A 23,013-nucleotide genomic window follows, 5' to 3' on the forward strand; every position below is an offset into this window, starting at 1 on the left:
GCATTTTTCTTTGAGAATACTGAGGTTCAGAATATGCAACTCTGCACGGATTTTCTTTTTTTATTGCCAGGGCTAAGAACACAGGAGATAAAAAGCTGACTGAAAATAAGCAAGAGCATTTCTTTCAGCAAGCAATAAGTACACTTTTTTCCATATAGTTTCCTATGTCTCCCTTTAACGTTCCCTATATTCCCTGAAGTTTGTTATTCCAGTTCTTCTCCCATCAATTTTTCTTGCTTCTGTCTTAGCTTGTGTAAGCATATTTATTATTTCCAGGCTTAGTGAAATTCCTGATACTGGCTCAGAGATACTGTTGACGTGGAATAGAATGTTTCTGCTTTGTAGCATAGAGGCTGGCGATGTGAGCTAGGAAAAGATTCAGTGAGCATCTGGAAGAGATTCTGCTCTCAGCAAAAGCTATTGATTTTAATGCTCTTGGCACAGTTTTCAAGTGTTTGGGCATTTGGTGGGCTTGGCGGTTTAAATTTAGGTTATTAGCCATGGTGCAAGCTTCGAATATGCAGCTGGGAATTAGCTTGCTGTCAGATTCATACAAGTTGCTATAAAAATGGTGCCACTACCTCTATTTAAAAAGAGCAACTAAAAGGCTCAAATGTATTTTGAAGCTGAAATGGATTTTATGGTTACCAGGATGACATTGTTTTGGAGCAGTTTTGAGACTTTTTTTAGTTTAGTTTTTTTTTCCCAAGTAAATAAACGCGCACACCATTGCATGGGGTTTCTTGATGTTATTTTGGTTTTATTAGTTGGCAATATAAAAACTTTTATGGTAGCAATTTAGTTTTGAAATGCCATTTAATTCTTCTAACTCTCCTTGAAGGAAGGAAATACATTTTTTTATTTGCCAGAATATGTGGCAATCAAGCTGTCTCTGTTCTCCTATGTGCAGTCATCTTTCAAAAAAAGGAAAATAGTTTCGCCTACCTACATACTGCTGTAATATGAGCACTCTAAAGATGTCACACAACCAGCAATTGGGACAAACATCTGGAAGTCTTTCTCTGTTTTTCACCTTTCTTTTAGTTGAGTTTACTCACTCTTAGAGTAAATCCAGTCCTAGAGCTGGGAAGACCCTTCTTTTACTTTTGCACTTTTCCATTGAAAGGGTCTTACTGATCTGCAGGTTTTCCACGTGTGCACATGGCAGATAGCCTTTGAGCAAAAGCAGTATCGACCAAAGAGAACAGCAGCAGCAGAAGGCTGCCTTTAGTGGCCTCTTGTAACTGATTGATAGCAGATTTTCTTACAAGACTTGCCTTTTTCCCATGTCATCATGGTGCCCGTATAGGCATGCTGAGCAACTAGCTGGCAAGACTACACCCCTCTTGGATAGTCAAATATATTCTCTCCTACTTGCCTGTGTCATTTTTGTTAGATGACAATAATAAGGCTGATTAATAAGAGAAGGTGGCTTTTAATGTAGTTGCTTTTTGGAGAAATAGGAAGTGTCAGAGCCTCTCCTATGTATCAGAAATTAACCTGGCAGTTTAGGAAAACTCTGCATAGAAGCCAATAAAAAAATCTGAACCAAGACAATTCCAAAAAGCATGTATGTGTGCTGGAGGGAGAGTACTTCAGTACTGTTCATTCTTCTATGTGTATGTTTTTCTTCCATTGCTGGGAGCTGAATTGTGTTTGCTTTAACTAATCAACACTGCTTCCTCTATTTTGGTAAAGATTTGTTACTGATTGTAAGGCCATGTTCAGCTGTTTTTTGATTATTTTGGTTTTCCTCTTCTCTCTCATCCCATATTCAGATGCCACTTAGTAAATTTTATTTGAAAGTATTTTCTTTTTTTCCCCACTTTCTCATTTTCTTCCTCCTGTCCCTGCTTTCTGCTGGACTGCTGTTCACTGCATGTGTTTGAATAGCTGATGTAGTTCTGCCAAGAGTTCAGGATGCCTTTTTGTATGGATTTAAAGTCTCACTGTTACCAGGTAGAAGGTGCAGCTGAGGCATTGGCACAGATTCTTATGTACCACCTGGTTGGAAGGCTGAATCTTGGAGTGGCGGGGAGACTGTGGATAAGATGATTTAGGAGACTGAAGTCTGAGTGATGCCAGAAAATCAAACACTGTAAAGACTCAACTACATATTTGACATAATTGGCATGTATTTTGAATTTTCAGTGCTCTTTCTGATAGCAGAGTATCCCTGTGCAGAGCAAGAAATGCTAGTGTAGCTTCTTCCAAAGAATGCATTTTTACTGCCTGATTAGCTGATACTGCTGCCTCCTAAAACCACTGGCAAAGTCTAGTAGGTTGTTAGGAGAGAAGAACAGTATTTTTGACAGCTTCTGTCATGATGCTTCTGGAAACACTTGTTTTCTAAGCTGGCTATCCTGCAGATGTCAGCAACCAGATGTGCAAATCCACCGGTTTACTTGGGAACCTGCCACTTGAGTTTCCAGTTTGCTTTTTTTAAATGAAGCTTCAAGTTGTGAGTGCTTTCTCAACTTTGCCTTTTCCTTGCCTTTGCTTCCTGGTGCATGGGGCCAGATCTTGCCTTTTGTTTCTGTTTGAGATGGCAGATTATAGGGCAGATAGAAAAGTTACTCCACATTTAGTATGGTACCAGGCTCCAGCTCTGTGCACTAACCAGGGGAACTTGCAATGCTTCCTGGCAGTTTTGGAAAGTTACAAACCAATGAATGTACTATTTGCTTGTGCTAAGCAAAGCTCCTGTCGAGCTGGTCAGTGTTGGCACCTTCATGTTGTCTTCTGTCATTCCCCACAATTCATGCTGACACTGTGTGTCTCCAGCTCCTTTCTCGCTGGGCCCTCCTCCTCCCATGACCCCAGTCTCCTGCACAAGAGTGGCTCAGCGGGTGCCTTTCCCATCGTGACTGCCATCTGTAGTTTTCTTTCTGGTTTGAGTTGTTAGCATCAGTGCTTTGTTGATGGTGGCATTTTACATTTAAAATATTAGGATAAATAATAGGAAAAATATTAGGATTTTACCCTAGGAAAAGAAAAACCCTACTAATTGCTAATGAAATGGTATTTTAAGAAGTCTAGCCACCCATCTAGAACAGCTTGGTGTGCTAGTAGGTCCTTATTATCTTGGGGTGACAGACAAGTTTCTCTGAAAGACTTTTTCAAAAATATGGTATGTTACGTTTTTCAGATACCAGACAGACAAAAGAGAAAGTAGTTTGATGTGCATTAGAGTAATTTAAGTTAAAATTGCACTCCTTCTTTCAATTATATGGCAGCTATCTTCTTACAAAGATTCAATGTCTTGTAATATATGTTGGTAGCCTTTTTTCTAGGGTGAATCACTCTTAATAGGAATATCATCTATTTATTACAGTGCTCTGTAATGCTGATAGTCCTGGGGTTTTTTTCCTTCCCCTCAACCTCAGTTACTCAGGCAAGTCTGCCTCTGTGTGTTCTAACATGTATGGGCTCTTTCAAATACCTGTAAGAAAGTTTGTTGTCGAGTTAAATCTAACAGTAAAGCTTTGAGAGGGCTATTTTGTAGAGGATCTTATTTATCTGAAGCTGTGGGGGGGTGCAGCACACCATTTGGTTGAAGTAGAAACTGATATGCTTTTATGAAAGAAGGAACAGCTAAAAAAGTCCTATTTAAGTAGTTACAGCAGGAGATATTTCTTTCAGAGTGCAAACTTTTGAATGTTGCATTCACTGAAAGGCAGAATAGCTTTCTAGGTGTTCTGTGCTGGGGATTTTTGAGTACCTTTGTTCATGAGTGTCCTGGGCTGCTCAGTAAATCTGCAGAGAAAGTGAGGTAGCTTGATGCAGCTGGCAGTGTATCATTTGGCCAGGGAATGAGGCTTCTCCCATTTTGTCTTGATGTTGCTATATGTCATACTAAGAAACTCCAAGATGCATAAACTTTGAAAATCCTTAATCTAATTTTTTTATTATGTGTGTTCACTGAAATACAAGTGCTAACTAAAATGCCTAGAAGTGAAGAAAAAAGTAAACCAATTGATTTCTCCTTTAATTTTAAGGCTATTGAAATCAAAAGTCTGGTTTTCCTTTTAGGTACCTAAGGTCCAGACAGGTGTTTATGCTTGATTGTGTCTGACATGCTGTTTATGGAATAGTTGACATTCCCTACCAAAGAGCTTGCAATCTGAAATGGATATAAAATAAAGGGGTAATTGTAACTTGCAAGAATGTTAAAGTGTAGTGAGTCATGTTATGATAACCAAAAGTATGTTATTCTTAAAGAAAACCCGCAACCCTAACCCAACAAAACAACAAATCCAAACAATAAAACCCATTACACAAGAAAAGCACCACTTCTGGCAAAGGTGTGCTTAGCTAAGCTGACTGAGAAAGGGGACACTGAAGGAAAACTGTAAGGACATAAGAGAAAGGTGTATAGAGTTTGAAGCAGAAGGGGAAAAGCTTAGTGCAGTACCACCAGTCAGAACAACTGGGGAAAAGTCTGTCCGGCCAGAAATAAAATATTGAGGCCACATCACTCTGGCTGTGCCAGACAGACATCATCATCTGTTGTCCGCATACTTGGAGCTCATCAGGGGAAGGATAGGACTTGGCTGTGATCTGTAGACAACAACCAGTGCTGTGCTGGGGCCTAGTCCTGTGAATCAAACAGCTGTCAGACTTTCACTCCCCTATTTAGATATGACCCTCCAGATCTGCAATTCCGAGTCCTTCCTTCTGCTGCTGCTTCTGCCTGCTAGAAGCAGCTCCAGCAGCCTGCTCTTGGCAGGTTTTCCTTCAAGGCCATCTGAATTTAAGCATTTCTCTAGCCTGGGCTGGGTGGGGACTGCTCGTCTGTACAATTCTGGGACTAGAGGAATGGTGTGGGGAGGGGGGAAGCAGCCTGCAGAGCTTTGGTCCTGTCAACCCCAAGAGACTGGGACAGGGTGTTTCTGCTGCAGTCACCTCTGACTTGTGTGCAGTTGGCAGATGTTCATGTTACCAGAAGCTTTCCCATCTTAACTTAAGTGTGGGTCCAAGATGCAGCTCCCTTTTCCAGCCCACTGCAGGAGGAGTTCCTGTCAACCTTCTTGTTTGTTTTGTGTTTTTGCAGGTTGTGGGCTGCTCATTGCAGAAAGATACAGCTGAAAAAGGGTTAGCATCTTTCCATTCAATTTATGTCCTGAACTTTTAAGATTCTACTATCGCTTTTTTGGTTTTGTCTTTTGGGGGGTTTTGTGTTTGTGGCTTTTTTTTTTTCTATTTTTAATGTTAGGCCATTATATACATTCCGTGGGGAGCTAGAGATTATAGAGGAATAATAAGAAAAAAAAAAGTAAGCTCTCATTACAGATATTGTAGGACAAAAGGTACTCACTCTGGTTTACATAACTGGAAGAGTTCTGTATAATTCAATTAAAAGGGAAGGAGGCTGAGTTTACAATCTTTTCAGTATGGCCTCATCGAAGTACAGGTAAAAATGGTATTAGCAATTGGAGCTGCGATAAAAACTGCTTTTGTGGGTTTTTGTAAAAAAAAAACCAGTTTATTTTAGAAATAGTTCTCTGAAAATCTGTTGAGAATAGTTGGGACTTCTAGCAACATAAATAATTGATCAGTTTGTCTCCTTTTTTGTTGCTGATTGCTAACTTGAGCACTTTTACAAATTCATGCAAACCCAACACCAGCTCAGTAGTATTAACAGCAAATATAATTTATATACCGCCAAATTTTCCTAGCTGCTCTGTAGGTAAAGCTCTAGACTCGTCCCTGATATTTCCTTTCTCCTCTAGAAGACTTAAGCATTGTCTGTACTGGAAAATTGACTTGGGAAAGCACAGTGGTATAATAACCAGGTATTATGTTGCCAGTGTTAACCTGCTTGAAAGTTGACTGTTGTTCCATATTAAAAACTACTTTTGAGTATTTGATCAAATTTCTTTTGCCGAATAATATCGGTCCTGTTATAGAACATATTCTCACAGGAAATTATACCATTGTAGTTTCGTTTTTCAGTTTTCCACAGTAAAGAGCTTTCAGCTTGAAATACTCAAAGCAGCTGAGTAATGGGCAGAATAAAGTGCCCAAGAAAGCAGCAGCTAATGGTGTAGAACATCTCACTGATGTTACAGTTCTGGTTAGGTGTCTCAGGTTTTTAACCCCACTCATTTGTAGGTTTGGGTATTTTATTCATGGTTGGGACTTTCTTAGTTAAATGACTAAAAGGGAATTTCTACCTTGGAGAGTGAGGGAAATTGTGTATTGTTTGTTTGCAACTTACAGCTTTACAAAATGTTGCTATTTTTATTCAGATGGGTCATCGAATCATGTTTACAACTATCAGCCATGTGATCACCCACGTCAGCCTTGTGATAGCTCATGCCCATGTGTAATTGCTCAAAACTTCTGTGAGAAGTTTTGTCAGTGCAGCTCAGAATGTAAGTAAAACATTTTAAAGTAATCTATCAACTTCTTTCCCTGTCCCACCCTCTAGCTCGGTACTGCAGTCAGTCCGTACTGCAGACAGTGTTGCAGTAGCAGGAAATTGTATCAAATAGTGTGAGCACGTGTTCAGCGTAATTTGGCCCTCATAATTAGCCATTGCATGAAGTCAGAAAGTCTTCAGACTTAAAATTGAGGAAGACTAAAATCAGGAAAGGAAAGAATTTACAGTACTTCTGAATATTCTATACAGATATCAGTAGCTGTGTTATTATTAATATATTAATATTCTGATATGCTATAATCTGCACGGTCTTAATTTTACATTGTACTTTTTTCATACCTGCTCTTTTCCATCTATTCCTCTGTAGGCCAAAACCGGTTTCCTGGATGTCGTTGTAAAGCACAATGCAACACCAAGCAGTGTCCGTGTTACCTGGCTGTGCGTGAGTGTGATCCTGACCTCTGTCTCACGTGTGGAGCAGCTGACCACTGGGACAGCAAAAATGTTTCTTGCAAGAACTGCAGCATTCAGAGAGGATCCAAAAAGGTATGACCATAGTTACACAACTACATGCCTATTACCTGGGTTCTGAGGTGGTTTTATGTTTTCAAGACAGAGAATGGAATTTCTTTGCCTTTGTGCTGTCAAACATGAAAACAAAATAAAACCCCTAAACCAAACAAAACGACAAGGGTGGTAGCTGTCACTTGTTAGCTTGCTTATATGCTGCTGTTAAGTTCTGTCTATATTCTGTCATGTACCAATTAGTGTTTTCTGTGTAGCACTGCAGTGGATTATCTCCTTTCCCCCATTCAGGCTTCACTTGTAATTTGCAAATAGGCTGCTGTTTTAAAGTGATACCTCAGCAGTCCTTCCCTAGATCAGCATAAGGAAGTTTGTCTCAGACACAGAATGGCTGTTTCTCTATCCAGTTGTTGATTCTAATGCACAAACTTGTATCAGGTATACTGAAGATACTTTGAAAGCTCATTCAGCTCTGGTAAATCAATCAATCAACCAAAGCTTATTTCTACTCTGGAACATCACCTCTAGGACATCACCTCACAAACTAGTTCAGTCGAGTACTGAGCTAATGAGTGAGTAGTAGGCTTTTGTCTGCAGACCTTTCTAGGTTGAAGTCTTTAGTAAATGTGTTTTTATGTAACACCCTCATTTCCAGGTTAAACTAAAATTTTTAATGCTTTTCAAATACTTGAGGTTGTTTTTCTTTTACATACATCTTCTGATCCACAAGCTGTAATTTTAGTGTGCATTTGATAACTAGAAGAATCTATGTTTGTCTACTCTCCTGGAGTCCCAACAAATACATTTCATAAAGTGATACAAAACAAAATGGAAAAAAACCCCTGAACTTAAACTAAGCCAGGCATGTCTAAATTTTTTGTTTTTTTTCTGCCCCACAGCACTTACTATTGGCACCTTCAGATGTGGCGGGCTGGGGAATTTTTATCAAAGATCCTGTACAGAAGAATGAATTCATCTCTGAGTACTGTGGTGAGGTAAGGATGGAGAATGCTCGTTATGTATGAGCTTAGTTGGTGAAGTTTTCTGTTGACAAGGACCAGCAGATTGTCTATAACCTGGTATCATGTTTAGACAGAGTGATGCGATTGACTAAGTGCACAGACACTGGTGTCAGAGACTCAAAACCCAGGAGCTACATGGTTGAAATGTCACAAAAAATCTGAAATAGGTTCTTATGAGAATGAGAGGCTGGAATGTCATTTTTATCTTAGATATAATTTTGGTTCAGACATGCTTGGAATTTTGTGCCAAATCATTTTGTACAGTACTAAAAGTCAGTAGGTGCTTTCACAAAATTATATTCTGTAGCAATAGAACCCTGAATCAGGTATGCAGCTTTGATTTTGAGATGAGAAGCAATTCTTGCTTTTCTTCTGCTCTGAAAGGATTTATTTATGCTAAGAGCAAACTGTGGATGTTTTGTTAGTGCAGAATGCTTGCTAAAAACAGTACTTTATGTTTGGGAATACTTTCAATCCCAGAGAATAAAATACCCTTCACCTGTCTTTCAGAATGTCTGGGGGTTTTGACCTTAAGCTGTTAATATTGCAAAAGGGAAGAGTTCATCTCTTTTATAAAAGTACTATTTTTTTCAGATTATTTCTCAGGATGAGGCAGACAGAAGAGGAAAAGTGTATGACAAATACATGTGCAGCTTTCTGTTTAACTTGAATAATGGTATGTATGCATTAGTTTGCAACCCTTGCAGCATAAATAAAATATGTATGCTCACCATTTTGTTCAGCCCTGTTCTTTTGCAGACAGCAGGTAACACAGATTTTTTTTCTGCACATCTTTCCCTATCAATTTTGATAGCTAGTGTTTTATTTTTATTCCCTAAATGCTAGTCAGCTAGATGTAGTGATGGAGCCTATTACACAAGTAACTATACAAGATGAGTAGAAGTTGAATTTCATGGAGTAAAATTAGATGCAGGCATTAAGTAGACTAAATAATTTAAAAGGCTTGCTGAGTATTGCCTGAAATAATTTTACTATGACTTAAATCAACCAGTAAGTGATGATGGTAATTGTGTTGGGGGGGAAGGAGAGCCACACACAGATACATGCTATGTGGCTACTGCCACTAGCAGATAAAAATACAGACTGCAGTGTCAAGCATAAAATACCAGAAAAGAGCTGAAAGGAGGAAGAATCCTCTGCCTTATGTCAATGTTTGCTTAGCATATTTATGGAGCTTGTCCTTGTGGAATAAAGGTATAGAAGCTTCAAAATGAGAGAAGCTAAGGTAGTGCCACTGTGGCAAGAGGTAAAGGGAAAGCACAGTGTGGAGCAGCAGGAATATTTTGTCTTGCAGAATGGTACATCTGTTGTAGGATGATGGGCCAGTTCTTCCATGTAGGAAGCTGTGCAGTTATCTTCTCCAGCTGTTAAAATCCAAGCACACTAGGCACTAAACACAAAAACTTGTTTGTAGGTGACTCTCCATCATTTGTGGGTTTTGTTGTTTTTTCCACCCCCCTAGATTTTGTGGTTGATGCAACACGCAAGGGCAACAAAATTAGATTTGCAAACCATTCAGTAAATCCCAACTGCTATGCAAAAGGTAAGTTTTAAATTTTCTTGCTTTTCAGCAATGTATGAAATGTTGTGAGATACTTATTTAGCATGCACACTTTATCAGTATTTGTACTAACATAAGCTTAAATTTCTTTTATACAGTTATGATGGTTAATGGTGATCACAGAATAGGAATATTTGCTAAAAGAGCCATTCAGACTGGTGAAGAACTGTTCTTTGACTACAGGTGGGTAGATGGATTTTGTAATTTCTTTGTGTCATAGACTGGATTAGCTTTCAGTATCTCTGTTCAGCTCATAGTTAATTACTCCACCTGCCTGGTCCTTGCAACCTCAGGTCTCAGCAGCTGAGAAGCAGAATCCACACTCTGCATTGTTTTTTTAAGCCAGATATCAGAGTAAGACTGAATTGAGCAAACTTGGAACAGCAGCTTGTATAGAGCAAAGTTTAGTGACAAATGGGGACAGAGCTGCACAACTTTAACTGGTAGGGCTCCTTAGTACTAGTATGGGCTGACTCTCCCATCACTCAGAAATGAGCAAGAAGTATTGTGTGTTATTAGAGAGAAGTGCTTGATAAGAATGTGTTCATACTTTCCTCTAAAATCATCCCACTTAAAGAAAACTAAGCTGTCCAGTGCCAATACAGTGCAAGTCAACCTTCAGAAATGCAGTTGCTTTCCACTAGCTAAAATGACCTTCAGCTTGGTGAGATTCAAGGTGAAAAAAAGTGTGGAATTTTAGTGGAATTTTGTTTCCTCTTAATCAAACTCCTCTAAAAGTAGTTCCTTGAGTGGTCAGCATTGTTCCTCACCTGCAAATTCAAACGAGGAGGAAAGGCCCCAGCTGGTGATGAAACTATGGGAAATCTAAGTATGAGTATTCCAGTCTGTAGTGCCTTCTGTCATGTCAGAAAAGTGAAGCTGAAATGTTCAGTGATACTGGTTTTTATTTGCCTTTTTTTTTTTTTTTTAATTTCAGATATAGCCAAGCTGATGCCCTTAAGTATGTGGGCATTGAAAGAGAAATGGAAATCCCTTGACACCAGCTACCTCTTCTTTTAAACAAACAGCTGCCTTATCTTCAGGAATTTCTAGTACTGTGGGCAATTTTAGAAAAATAAAAACGATGCAATTTGAAATTATGTATTTGCAAAGTACTGTAACAGTAATTTATAGTAACAAATTTTAAAAAAAACAACTTTTTATTGCCTTCTCACCAGCTGCAAAGTGTTTTGTACCTATGAACTTTTGCAATAATGTGGTGTGGTACATTTTTCAACCTTGAATAAAGGATACTTGAACTTCTTCATTTTTACTGGAACTGAGTTGGAATTTTGTGTCAGCCAGTTGAGGAAGCAATGTGAATTTAACTTGTAACTTCTGAGCAAAGGCAGCTCCACCCTTGTCCCCTCTTGATACTGTTACTTTAGGTCACATTTAAGATTCATGTGAAGATTCAAACAGTGTAGGAGACATCAGTCAGGTTAAGGGTGGTGCTGCAGCACCTCAGTCAGTCTTGGTCTTGCAGTTTTTGTGCTCCCTTGGCATGGCAGCTACATTCATGTTCTCTATAGAGTAATGGCTGCAGCTGAGAAACTCCTACAATTAACCTTTACATCCCAACATCCTACATCCTCAGCTCCTACATCTAACCTTTTGTCACAGGAAGAGTTGCACTGCATTTTTTTAGTCTTTCTCCACTTTTGCCGAGTTGCATCAGACAAGAGGTCTCTCCATTAGCAGTAGAGGCATTTAATGCAAGGGAAAAAGGGTCGTCCCCCCCACAAACAAAAACCAGAACAGCTGCGAGTTCTGTGACAAATGCTACTTTCAAGACAAAGCTGTGGTACAAGATGCCCTCAGCAGTGGCATCTCTGAAGCACCAACTGAATAATGAATGCAACAGTAATTACATATACATTTCTCTTCTGCACCTCTTCATTTTTTTATATATAGTTTCATCCAAAATTATTTAGATTGCAGTTAATCCGTTTGGGTCTCGTACAGGGCTGCCACACATTTATTTCTTGCCCGTGGAGTGTGAACTCTGCAGCCTATTGCTGGATGGAACACAGTGCTCTAGTCAAAACAGCTGGAGTGGGAGGGCAGGCACAGGGACACATTGCAAAACTGATTTCAAGAAATCCTGTCCACGATGACTGTGTACCTTCTTGCACCTAGGGGTCATGTTCAGCACATACCGCCACACTCTCATGTACAGCAGGCTCTCCTGCTCTGTGCTGGCCTAGGAACTGAGAATTCATGAGAGAAAAAAAGAAGTCCAAACATAAAAAACTTATTTTCTCTATGCTTGGGTAGAACATGGCTCTTGGGTCTCACGCTGACAGTATACAGAGTACTGCTTTAACCAGCCCTGGGTTAAGGCTTGGCTTTGAGAGGCAACTTGGAGCAGGTCCTTTCTGGCCTTCCAACTGAGAACAACATTCAGGCTGTTTGTTTTTCTGTCATCATACCACTCTTAAATCCTGCTACAAAAATCTACTAGCTCTGAACTTTCTGCAAGAATTGTTTACAAAAACAACACAGCAATACTACTACTATTACTACTACTAAAAAAAAAAAAAAAAAAGCCATCCCTGAAAGCATCACAAGCTCCACTCTTCTAAATTTCCAAAAGCAATTTTAAAACTGAACAGCAAGATGCTTCTAGTCCCCATGCTGGCAGTCTTTAGTACAATTAACATTAATTCAGAACATGAATAGAAAGCCTGCAAAATCTCAGGTGCAGATGAACCTCCCCCCAGCTCACTTTGGATCACATCTAATACTGCTCCATATTTTTTTTTAAACCCATACATATTTTTAGGTCAGAGTTCAGCTGTAACCATTAGTTTCCCTCAAGAGAAAAACATTAGCAACACCAAACCTGGCTCCTTTATCTTCCTATGAGAAGAAACACTGAACAAACCACAAATTCTAAAGGGAAAAAAGGGTTTGGCTGCAGAAGTTCTTTTCACCATCATGATTAGAAAATATAAATTACCAAAATGAGACTTGTGAGGATGGCAGCATCCTGCTTGTAGCATGTGGAAAGCCAATATTCATTTCACAAAATGTTGTGAGAAGAATGGAATGAAGCCTGGTCAATCAATGTATGTGTAGTAACACTCAAAAGTATTTTAATTCCCATCACAGGCTGCATTTAATGGGAATTAATCTTTAGGAACACATTCAATTTTCTGTTCTAGCCAAAGAAATGGGCAGCCTAAACCTCATTGATCCCAGGTAGCATTTAAGCAAGTGTGATGCATTTTATAGCACACTGAGCAATATTAAAAACAGCCCCTATTTCAGATGACCAAGGATTGCCATGTCTATCCTAAGTATTTTCTATTCTGCAGATCTTGTGAAATCATCACAACCTCCTTTTATTTTCAAAGTGCAGACCTTTCCTCTTAAAAAAGAAATAACATGCATAGATGATGATAGATGACAATTTCTTCAGAGAACAAAATGTGCTTAAATCACCAGAAAACAGGGAGGAAAAGCAAAACGAATTTCTAATAGCTTTCATAACCATTATACCTTTTATTTACATTTAGAAAGATAAGTCATGAAACTTAAAACAATAAAACCAAATGCAACTTGTACAGAAATCTTTTAATTTTTTTTTATTATTTATCACACATTAAAAAATGAAACACACTATACAAATGGTTTTTCATAGCAGATTACACATGGGTCCATTCAGACTCGCTCTCCAAGTGCTGCCAACATGTATAAGTACTGCCTGTGATGGCAGCTGTTTATCATATAGCCAATGTATTGATTTAAATGCAGTAGCATGCAACCCTTAAAGGAGAAGGGTTTGATTCCTTTCTGTTCTTAAGTTAGGTTAAATGGCATTGGTGTCCATATTTACATACTTGAAATGTATCAATCCTGAGCAGTTCTGATGTAAATCTGAGACTGGCTGATGGGAGTCCTGGTCTCAGTTATTAAAAAGGGAGGTCCAAATGGCAGCAGGGTGGCTGCTATGAAGTTCCGTCGCTTTCATCCTTTCCATCACATACCTATTTGCCGAGTGTCACACAGTCAAGTAATTGCTAATAAAAATGTTAAGCCAAGTAACTGTAGGTGTCCTTCTCACCATCTACACGTTCCAAGTACTCCTTCTCAATGAGAATGTCGATGCATTTCTGTGGGAGGAACAGAGGTCAGTGGTGGGACACTGGCAGAAAAGCCCTCTCTCTGTGGTTGCTACAAACTTTGAAGGATTTGGAACTCCCCGTGGGAGTTCCCTGCCAGGCCGAGGATGGGAGTAGGCAAAGGGCACAAACCATGGCAATTTGCTCTCCTGTTTCTGACCACATCCAAGTAGAGGACTTTGCTAATCCATTTAACTGAATTATACCTACTTGATGCTATTCCAGGGGAGTGGCTGGTAGATCAACCCATCATCAGTATGCTGAGCAACTTCACAGTAAGACAGCAAATAGAGAATTAAACCAAGGTGCAGAGTGCTCACTGTAAGGGCACTAGACACAGCAGCTGCAGTAAGAGCTGCCTGTGGCACTGCCTGACCGGAAGCACCTCAGTACCGGTGCCAGTTTATGCAACTGGTCTCCACTGCCTCTTCTTTGCCCCACCCATCCCCTTGGCTGTGTATGTAAAAACCACTGGTTTTTTTATGGTGAGCCCACTTTAACAATCTGGTGAAGAAATTAACACACATTAATTAGTAATTAATAAAATCAATACAATTATTAGTAAATAATTAAATACAGTGCCTCCTATCCCAACATTTTTATCCTGAAAGAGATCAGGAAGCTGTTTCATCAAGCCAACCCAAAGGCTGGCTGCACTCCCACAACTAGGAGAGCAGGAATAAACAGTAAGCCTGGAGCAAAGGCTACGGTAAGCTGGCACTGATGTGAAAAGATGTAATCAAGCTACTATTTTACTTCTGCCAACAATGTGAAACATGCATATTACCCTAAGAGAAATGCAGTATTTCTGGTTAAAACATTTCCTACTTACTTAAAACTCAAAAAAATCTGTCCTTACCCATCCCATCTCCTTAGCTTTCCTTTTCAATTCAGAAGCATGTGTTTTGTCTATATATATACACTCCTCACCTCCTGGAACACAGGTACAGAGATGTGGTTCTCCCATACCTTAATTACAGGAACTCGTGGCTTGAACCTTGAGGACAGCTGTGTTAGCACTTCTCCAAGCAGTTGCTGGTGTTTTAGAACCTTCCTCATTTTCATGATTCTCACAATAGCAGCCTGCACGGCAAAGTGGGAAAGGTGTGCTTAGGAACAAAGTACTTGTCCTGGATAATGCCATTTAACATTTAACTTCCCCAACAGATCACATCTGCTTGTGCAGAAGCACCACCACAACAAACCTGAGTACCAGACAGGGAGAAGTTTGCCCACAAATGTCAGCTACTCAGGCAGACTATAAGAAGTCAGGTTCTACACAGCACACAGGCTTTAGAAGTGGCTTTGACACAAGACTTAAGACCTGTAATTACCGTTGGTCTTATCAATAGCACCAGCTGGTACCAAGAGCAACATGAAACTACTTTGTGTAACAAAAAGCCTTCTTTATATATTTAACTTTACTGTAATGCTCTCTTAGTAGCACATGTGTATCTCCTTCCCCTGCCTCTTTGCTTCTCGAGTGGATTCCAAATGAAATGATATAAAAATACTGTTGATTTCATACTACTTGGGTATTATTAGTTTTCACCCAGAACAAGGTCTGGTGAGGGTGTGCATCCAACAAACATTATCAACCCAAACATTATCAACATCAGATTAGAACAAATGTGAAGAACACATTCTATCTGTAGAAATGCCCTCCTCCACTTTCTATTACAGACTTCAATCACCTTTAAGAGCATTTTAAACACATTTTTAACTCTAACACAGTGCACTGCAATGGCATGTTGTCCTCTAATAAAAATTAAGAAAACCCCACAGTAAGCTTCATTAAAGGATTACAAAGCTGTAATTCTGAGATCATGGCAGCATTTTGCAATACAACTCACCTGAATCAGTAGTTTCCTATCTTCCTCTATATTTTTGTGTGTAGTTTCTTGTTCCTGCTTCTGTTCAGTCTTCATTGGCACATTGATGTTTACCCTTAATTTTTTACTGTAAAGAAAAGCAGAAGTTAATAAAAAATTAGCCTGTTTAGAAACCAATCAAAGAAACAAAGAAAAAACCCCCCTAACAAAATCCAACTCCAAAATAAAAGCCACACCACCACAATTACTTTACAACAAAAGAGGACTGTGGCTCTTCTGAAAATTTTAGACACTCTTATTTAAGTTAAAAAAAATATTGAAAAAAACCCCCAACCAATCAAAAAACCAAAATAGCTTTTTGATTGGTATTCTTGTATTTCATGTCTTACTGAATCCAGCTAGTGACCTGCTAGGTCTAGCTAGCACTGTACAATTACACTGTATTTGAAACATTTCTATGTTTAGTAAGAAGCTTTGAGTCAGTGAACAGGACAAAGAAAAGTAAGTCGAAACAGAATGACCTTTCTGATTTACAGACTGGATTCTGACCACAATGTGAAGAAATCCATCTGTTTTGTAAAACTGAATTCTGCCTTTCTTCTACACGCTCTCTGGTGCTGATGGTTGTGCTGAAGTGAGCCCACTACTCTCAAGACAAGGTGCTGTGTCACAAGTGGGGAACAAACCTCAGCATCAGAGTACCAACATGCACAGGGCTCTGCTCAGCTTGTTGGCTGCACTGGAGGGGGAATCTGTTCTTTATTTAATGCAGTGTTGTGCATCATATATTGGGAACCACTGAGCTGCAGAGTGCAGCAACACTGAGCTGTTCCCATCACTGCATTAAGGTAAATGACCACGAATGCTCAAACCTTTAATTATGGGTAAAGGGGAAAACAGGTAAACAGTGAGGTACAAGGAAAGGTTTCAAAATGGTTCTTTCACTCAATATCTTATCTTCAGGAAGTACCGAACTCACTGAATTTACGTGTGTTTACATCTATGCTCTGGTAAGCATGATAAAAAGTCACCACAAGTACTGTAAACAGCTTCAAATGCAGGACTGTTTAAAATAGGCAATAAAACCTACTGAAAATCATGTTTATTAAGTCTTCAAATCACTGTACACTCTGTGGTTCTGAAATGAGCCTGATCTTCTCATGTGAGCTCTAGTGGATGAGCATTTATGACTCTGACCTTTGCTGGTCACTGTGCACAACTGTAACCTTATAAAATACCACGTATTTTGCTGAGTGCGAGCGAGTCATGCACCCCAGTAAAACAGCAGCACCGTGTCTTACCAGAAATAAATAATTCAAGAATTAGACAAGAATCAAGGAACAAAAAGGGCATATGAAAATACATCCAGGCCTTGACAGACTTTTAAGTCATAAAGCTGAAATCTTATCCATCCCCCCCACTTGCCAGCCCTCTCCCTTAGTGCTGGTACACATTGCATCTGTATTTCAATTGGCAATTGAACCCTGAAGCTTTCATCTCAGGTATATTAGGTTTTACCCAGATTTTGAAAGCAGAGGAGGATGCTACCCATTATACATAAGCGATGCATGCCGCTCAAATTTTTCCTTACTTTTTGTAACCAAGATAGAGTTTTATTAAAGTATCTGGTTTTAACTCCACTTCATCAACATTTGCATTTTCATCTTCCAAAACCTGTAGGAAATAAATAAACAAACAAATAAATAAATAGGCATTAACACATTTTACTGTGTGTTAAGCAGGTCATAAAAAAGCAAGAGTACTTACAAGCAATTTTGATTTCAAAAGTATCTGTAGAACTTGTGCCAAGATATCCTACAAAATTACAGGAAATATTATCAGTACAGACTGCACTTTCTCTAACTTAAAAACTTGAACAAGAATGCACATATTTACACTAAGAACTAGCAAGTGCAGAACACTGTAAAATGAGGAGGGAAAAAAAAGGCAGTAAAAACATAGTTCACAGAAATAAAATACAGTAAGGCCCTTTTTGGGTGTTATGATATTATTTGCCTTGTGGTCGGTCAAGTAACATAAAATTCTTAAGAAAGACTAATTCCAAAACAGTAGACCTTTCTAGTTGCTGGTTTAGGAAGTATTTTGCAAGCAGATTCATAAGTCTAAGAAATAATTTTTCCCAAACCATGCAAATATATATACCATGGCAAACTTAAACTTCAGAAAGAAAGCACGCTCTGCTTTCTGATTAACATCTTTTTACTTTCTTTGTTACACTAGGGATCTGTTCTGTTGATGTTGCTGGTCGGTCACCCAGATGGCTACTAGGGTCAACATTCTGAGCAGGCTTGCAAAACTGCTATTTTACCACAGTGGAAATCTACTGTGATCCAAGCACTTAGTTTTCAGCTTTATAAAGAGTTTTATTCTGATCCAGCCATAATTAGGGCTAAATATTTATTTTACAGAAATCTCTCTCTCCACAAAAAAAGTATCTATAATAAAGGGCAACCCCCTAAAACTTCTGGGTTTGCTGTAAACCATCATTAGCAGTAACTTTCTAGATATGAATTTCTCGAAGTAAAGATCTCACTGACTAGGAATTGCCTAACTTTCCAGAAGTTGAAGCAGACTTGATTCACACCTACTATAAAGGCCACAGATGCTAAATAAACTGTGGGCTTTAAAGTCTACTTGGAAAGAAAAGGAGGGAACCTGTTCCACAGGAGAGTTAGCCAATGAAACTTCAGATTTTGCTATGTTCATGTATAAAAGCCTTGAGATGTAAAAGAATGACAGATACACAGATCAATCATTTAGGGGTAATGCTTTTTTTGCTACAGTGCTGTCTTTTAACATTAAAATGTCTGTAGTGAAACCCTGAAAACTTCCTATCAGAGCTCAGCAGGGAGCTAGACAATTCACTCCAGTCATGAACAGGAGTATACACTCACTAAGATTCATCAGAATCAGGCAGTTATGATTACAGGAAAGTAAACGAGGAAAGTAAGTTGACCAAGAATAGAGCACATCTGTCACCTTCAGGACAGAAACCGACTCTGGCTTCAAGCACATGCAATCCCAGTTTCTTACGATAGCAGAAAGAGCCCTGAAGACCAAAAGATTTGTTCACAAGAGTGTGGTAAAATGTGCAAAGTCACTACCATTTTTATTTGAGTACTGTCTGTCAGCTGCTGCACGGTATAGGCATCTTCTGTGTTGTACTGCAGTAAAATCGCCATCTGGAATGTGGATGCCTAACAGATCCAAAAACAGAGAATGAAGGGGAGAGGGGGGAAATCAGAAAATGAGAACGAAAAAACACATTTTCTGAATTTGAACAGCCTGAAATTTACCAGTTAAACACAAATACTGGAATATCTGGACAACAGAGAATACCCAACTAATGCTAATCATTACATAATACAGAAAAATCTGATGTTGCTTACCCAACCAGAATTCCACCTTCCAGCATTATCTAAACATAAATCCCAGGATTCTGATCATTTAGCTAGCTGCAGACACTTCATCAAATCTTATGGTGTCAAAGCACTATCCTGGTACTTGCTAATATAGTTTTAAATTATTTTCCTCTGTCACTCCCTGACTCTTACCCATTTAATCTTCATTAAAACCTACACAGACTACTGAATTAATTCTCACAACTCCAGCAGAACAATGAAACTGAATTTATAAACAAGGCAGCTATCAGTGGCTATCACCACAAGGTTAACATATGTTAATAACATGGTCAAAGTCTGAGATTATCTTGTTTCTTCTCACTGTTGCAAACTCCCCTGCTCTGTCGACTTTTTGAGAGAAAGCAGACACAAAAGTATAACCAGCATCAGGTCCTACACAAAGAGCTTGCAATTGTCTCACACAATGCAATTCAACACCTGTTTAGACCACAGGCAATGTATTCCCTTTCGGAAGTCAATTTTCTTTTAAGCACAGATCGTAAGTATCAGTGCAGTAAATAAAACAAACACACAATAAAGGTTCTAGCAGCTGTATCCAGTCCTCTGAATGCAATCATTACCAATTGTTTTACTGGCATGACACTGTCCTCACCTGTAATGTGTATCTGTTTTTGAAACAGTTGGTAACCAACTCCCCTTTGGACAGCTGATACAACCATGTTAATTTTCTTCCACTATGACGACTGGCATAAAATGCAGTAAATCTCTGATAGCTCCGTTCTAACTGTATAAAAACAATAACAAATAAATAAATAATATTATTCACCGTTGTTTACCATTACTAAAACATGCTACAACATGAAGCAACAGATGAACATCATCAAATCTGATCACCCTCAACCACCGTGTTGTCTGAATAACACAAACAGAAATCCAAAGTATTCAAATTCTGCAGACTGGATGAAATTTCCCTCTGTTACGAGTTTCCCCTTTAAAGTACCATTAACAACACAAATGTAAACCAGCATTTTAAGTTTCATTCTTTCTTTCATGATACACTAAGCACAACTAGAAAAAACATGTGTTTCACACAGTTCCTTCCTACTACTTTACTCAATTATCTTGTTCCAAATATCCTCAGGCCAAATAGGCAAATACCAGAGACACTTCCCAGTCCCCTCTCATACACAACAAAACAGAAGGAGACACCAGCCTTGTAAAACAAATTTCTCACATGATCATTTCATGTTCAGATGCACCAAGTGCAGGTGCCTCACCTCAGAGGGCAGAGCAAATGTGCAGGACTGCTGAAATGGCCACGATCCAGAACTCAGCACCTGGATGCTGAAATCCACTGAAAAAGAAGTGAAGAGGCTGAGCTGCATTATTCCCCTTGCTCCTAGCCCCTCTTCAAACACAGCCCCAGTTCTAACACAAATGCCTTCTGGTCAAACTAACATGGTAAAGAATCATTAAGCAATAATTTTTTTTTTTCAGATCATAAACCAAAGACACTCATGAAAGATGTCGCTGCAACTGGAGAGCCTTAGATGTGACAGGCAGTCAATTTTCTCTAATTTGGAGAAGTTATCCTGTTCCTATCCCCACAATGGACTTCTTTTTTAACATGCAAGTGTGAAAATTGTGAGCATTCGTCATCACTCCACAAGACGCAACTGCAAGAATAGACCTTTCACATTTCTACGTGGAAGGCATTTTGGGCAAGTCGACTAAGACTAGAAACTAAGTAAAATAAAGCCTGACAATACACAACTCTAGTTGTAATCCAAGAATTAATTATCAATTCCTGGCAGAATTTGGTTCAATGTGCTTCAATTAAAAAAACATGTATAAAAAAAGCGGTAACGCCATCTAGCAACATGGAACACCCTATACTTTTTTCCTCAATACTTTCACACAAGTGTGAACTTAAGCCATTTTGTGTTCAAAATCAAAACTGTTTAAAGAGAAACATCTCTCCAGTCAAAAATTAAAAAAAAGGAAAAGGAAAAGAAAAAGAGAAAAAGAAAAGACGGGATTCAACTTCATTTTGTTATATACCTAAACATGAGCTGCAAAATCAGGAGGAGGCTACCCACAAAAGATATAAAGTGCTATCAGAATACAAAGAACAGACCTATAGGATTAATTTAAAAATCCCAGTTATCTTAGACAGAAGAACACTAACTAACTTCTGGCAGAACAATGTCTAAGTCAAATACTTCCCTCACACAGTTAGCTCTACAGAAATAAGAGGAAGCTAAACTATGCAACAGTAACTTAGGTAAATGTATTACTTACAATCTAATGGTTCTGAGTTGGTCAGGTGCTTTTTAAACTGTTCATTCAAATCCTTGCTTACACCAATATCTTGGAACATCCGCTGCAGCTTGGAGGTATACTCAAAACCACAAGCTTGCTGTATTTTAAAAGCACAGATACATCAGCAAGACACATTTTTGACATTGGATAATGAGAAGAACAAAGTACCAGAACTTATTTCCTTAAAAAAAGCACAAAGTTCCCTATTTCCCTCACTCAGAGTACTGATCCCAACTAGATGAGCTCTTTAACTGTCACTGAAAACTGAAGAAAATTAAGTTTGACAATGAAGCAAAACACACAGCGAAACAGAATACTCAAAGGGTATTAGATCATATTTTGCTTGACTCTGCATGAGTAAGAGTTAATGAAATTAAGCTACTTTTCAGTAGTCATTCCCTTGAACAAATATATCCATGTCATTTATTTGGATAAGAATAATGAAGTTTAACTCCACCGGACAGACATGCATTACCAGCTCCTTTGATTAAAAAAAAAAAAAAAAGGAAAAAAGAGAAAAAAAAGACCTAGGTTGTGCATTTTTCTATTGTACATAAAATAAAGAAATGAAGGGACATACATTAATACTTTCCAAAACAGTTGGAAGACGTGCAAGGATGTAGATCATTGGACAGTCATGGAATACTCACTTTTAATTTAGAGATCATGCTTGCCTCAGCATCATCACTAGCACTGTTCTGATGTACGAGTCTTTTTGCCAGCATTTTAGCATAGAATTTTTGAAACACATCTTTATCCTCAATGTACTTGAAGACAACCATCTGGAAAAGCCAAGATAGCTTGTAAGGAAAAAAATATTTAAACATTTGTCTTGAAAAATCTGTAGCAGTAGCTACTTCATTTGCACCTAAATTTTTAAGATCAGGGGTTTTGTTTGGCGGGTTTTTTTTTGAGGGGGGAGGGAGGAGAACAGAGTGGTGGTGTGTGTTTGTTTTAAATGTAGATATGATTTGAACACACAAACTTTATATTCCACATGTGCAGCCTTTTAATATGTGCATATTTAATGATATAAAAAGATACTGTAGAAATTATATATGTATACAAAGATGAAGTAAAAGCACAGATTTAATATAGCCACTGCTGGAAAGGGCTTTTCTTTAACACACAAAAGAAAATAATTTTTAAAAAGCCACACAGGGATTATTACTGAAAAGCTGAAATACTAAGTAATGAAATCAAATATGTAAAAATATTTTTTTTCCTTATCTGCCTTGTGTGACAATCGAATACTCCTAACTTGTCAAAGCTAACTGAGAAGAGAACTGTATTTATAGACATCTTACCACTTGATTGAGTGTATCTTCCAACTCTGCTTCTTCTGGATTCTTTGAGCTGCAATTAAAGAAATGCATTTTTAATGAATCTCAAAACAGTAGAATTAAGCCAACACATGGATGTATGTGGAAACTTCATAAAGAAATACAGACTTGAGTAGTTCTGGGATCAGAGACTCTTTAAAGAGGAAACAATGTAATGAAATTAACACTTCACTACTCCACCTGTGAGCAATTCTGAAGTATGCAACTGAAGTCCAGGGTGAAGTCCTGGACCATGACTTGCTCGGGACTTCTTGATATCTGATACTTCTCAGGATTTATGGGCTTAAACATAGATCTGTCTCTTCCTGTTGCTAAAAATGCTATCTTTATTTCTTATCTTAGTACAGTGAGAAGAAAACAGCTCATAGAGCTGGGACTTGACTGAGTGAAAAGCTCAGGTGGCACCACACTTTTCCTCCACGGCATGATTGTCCAGCAGGTATATCCCAAATCTACCCTGCAGAAAGCTAGTATTTGTAAAGGAGAAAATAA

The 23,013-nt window shown here is 38.6% G+C and overlaps 2 protein-coding genes across 10 annotated transcripts in view; one reads left to right on the forward strand and one right to left on the reverse strand.

The window, feature by feature from the left end:
* The window catches only part of EZH2 (enhancer of zeste 2 polycomb repressive complex 2 subunit), a 51,279-nt gene extending 40,486 nt beyond the window's left edge, over positions 1-10,793 (forward strand). For all 8 annotated transcript variants that reach the window (XM_039378393.1, XM_039378388.1, XM_027729135.2 and 5 more), the window contains exons 13-20: positions 5,054-5,094; positions 6,252-6,377; positions 6,753-6,931; positions 7,810-7,905; positions 8,527-8,608; positions 9,416-9,496; positions 9,613-9,697; positions 10,452-10,793. In XM_039378393.1, coding sequence (XP_039234327.1) covers positions 5,054-5,094; positions 6,252-6,377; positions 6,753-6,931; positions 7,810-7,905; positions 8,527-8,608; positions 9,416-9,496; positions 9,613-9,697; positions 10,452-10,512 — 751 coding nt within the window. In that variant the 3' untranslated portion in view covers positions 10,513-10,793. The remainder of the gene's footprint in view (positions 1-5,053; positions 5,095-6,251; positions 6,378-6,752; positions 6,932-7,809; positions 7,906-8,526; positions 8,609-9,415; positions 9,497-9,612; positions 9,698-10,451) is intronic.
* Positions 10,794-13,001: 2,208 nt separating this feature from the next.
* Positions 13,002-23,013, reverse strand: part of CUL1 (cullin 1) — a 52,799-nt gene continuing 42,787 nt past the window's right edge. For both annotated transcript variants that reach the window (XM_027729132.2, XM_039378394.1), the window contains exons 12-22: positions 22,486-22,534; positions 21,829-21,960; positions 21,158-21,275; positions 20,134-20,210; positions 19,509-19,640; positions 18,599-18,691; positions 17,241-17,288; positions 17,065-17,147; positions 15,495-15,600; positions 14,611-14,724; positions 13,002-13,632 (exon numbers count right to left, since the gene is read on the reverse strand). In XM_027729132.2, coding sequence (XP_027584933.1) covers positions 13,552-13,632; positions 14,611-14,724; positions 15,495-15,600; positions 17,065-17,147; positions 17,241-17,288; positions 18,599-18,691; positions 19,509-19,640; positions 20,134-20,210; positions 21,158-21,275; positions 21,829-21,960; positions 22,486-22,534 — 1,033 coding nt within the window. In that variant the 3' untranslated portion in view covers positions 13,002-13,551. The remainder of the gene's footprint in view (positions 13,633-14,610; positions 14,725-15,494; positions 15,601-17,064; positions 17,148-17,240; positions 17,289-18,598; positions 18,692-19,508; positions 19,641-20,133; positions 20,211-21,157; positions 21,276-21,828; positions 21,961-22,485; positions 22,535-23,013) is intronic.

This window comes from Pipra filicauda, unplaced genomic scaffold (assembly GCF_003945595.2).
Source record: "Pipra filicauda isolate LSUMZ 115617 unplaced genomic scaffold, ASM394559v2 scaffold137_size4652046_pilon, whole genome shotgun sequence".
In the NCBI taxonomy this organism is placed as follows: Eukaryota; Metazoa; Chordata; class Aves; order Passeriformes; family Pipridae; genus Pipra; species Pipra filicauda.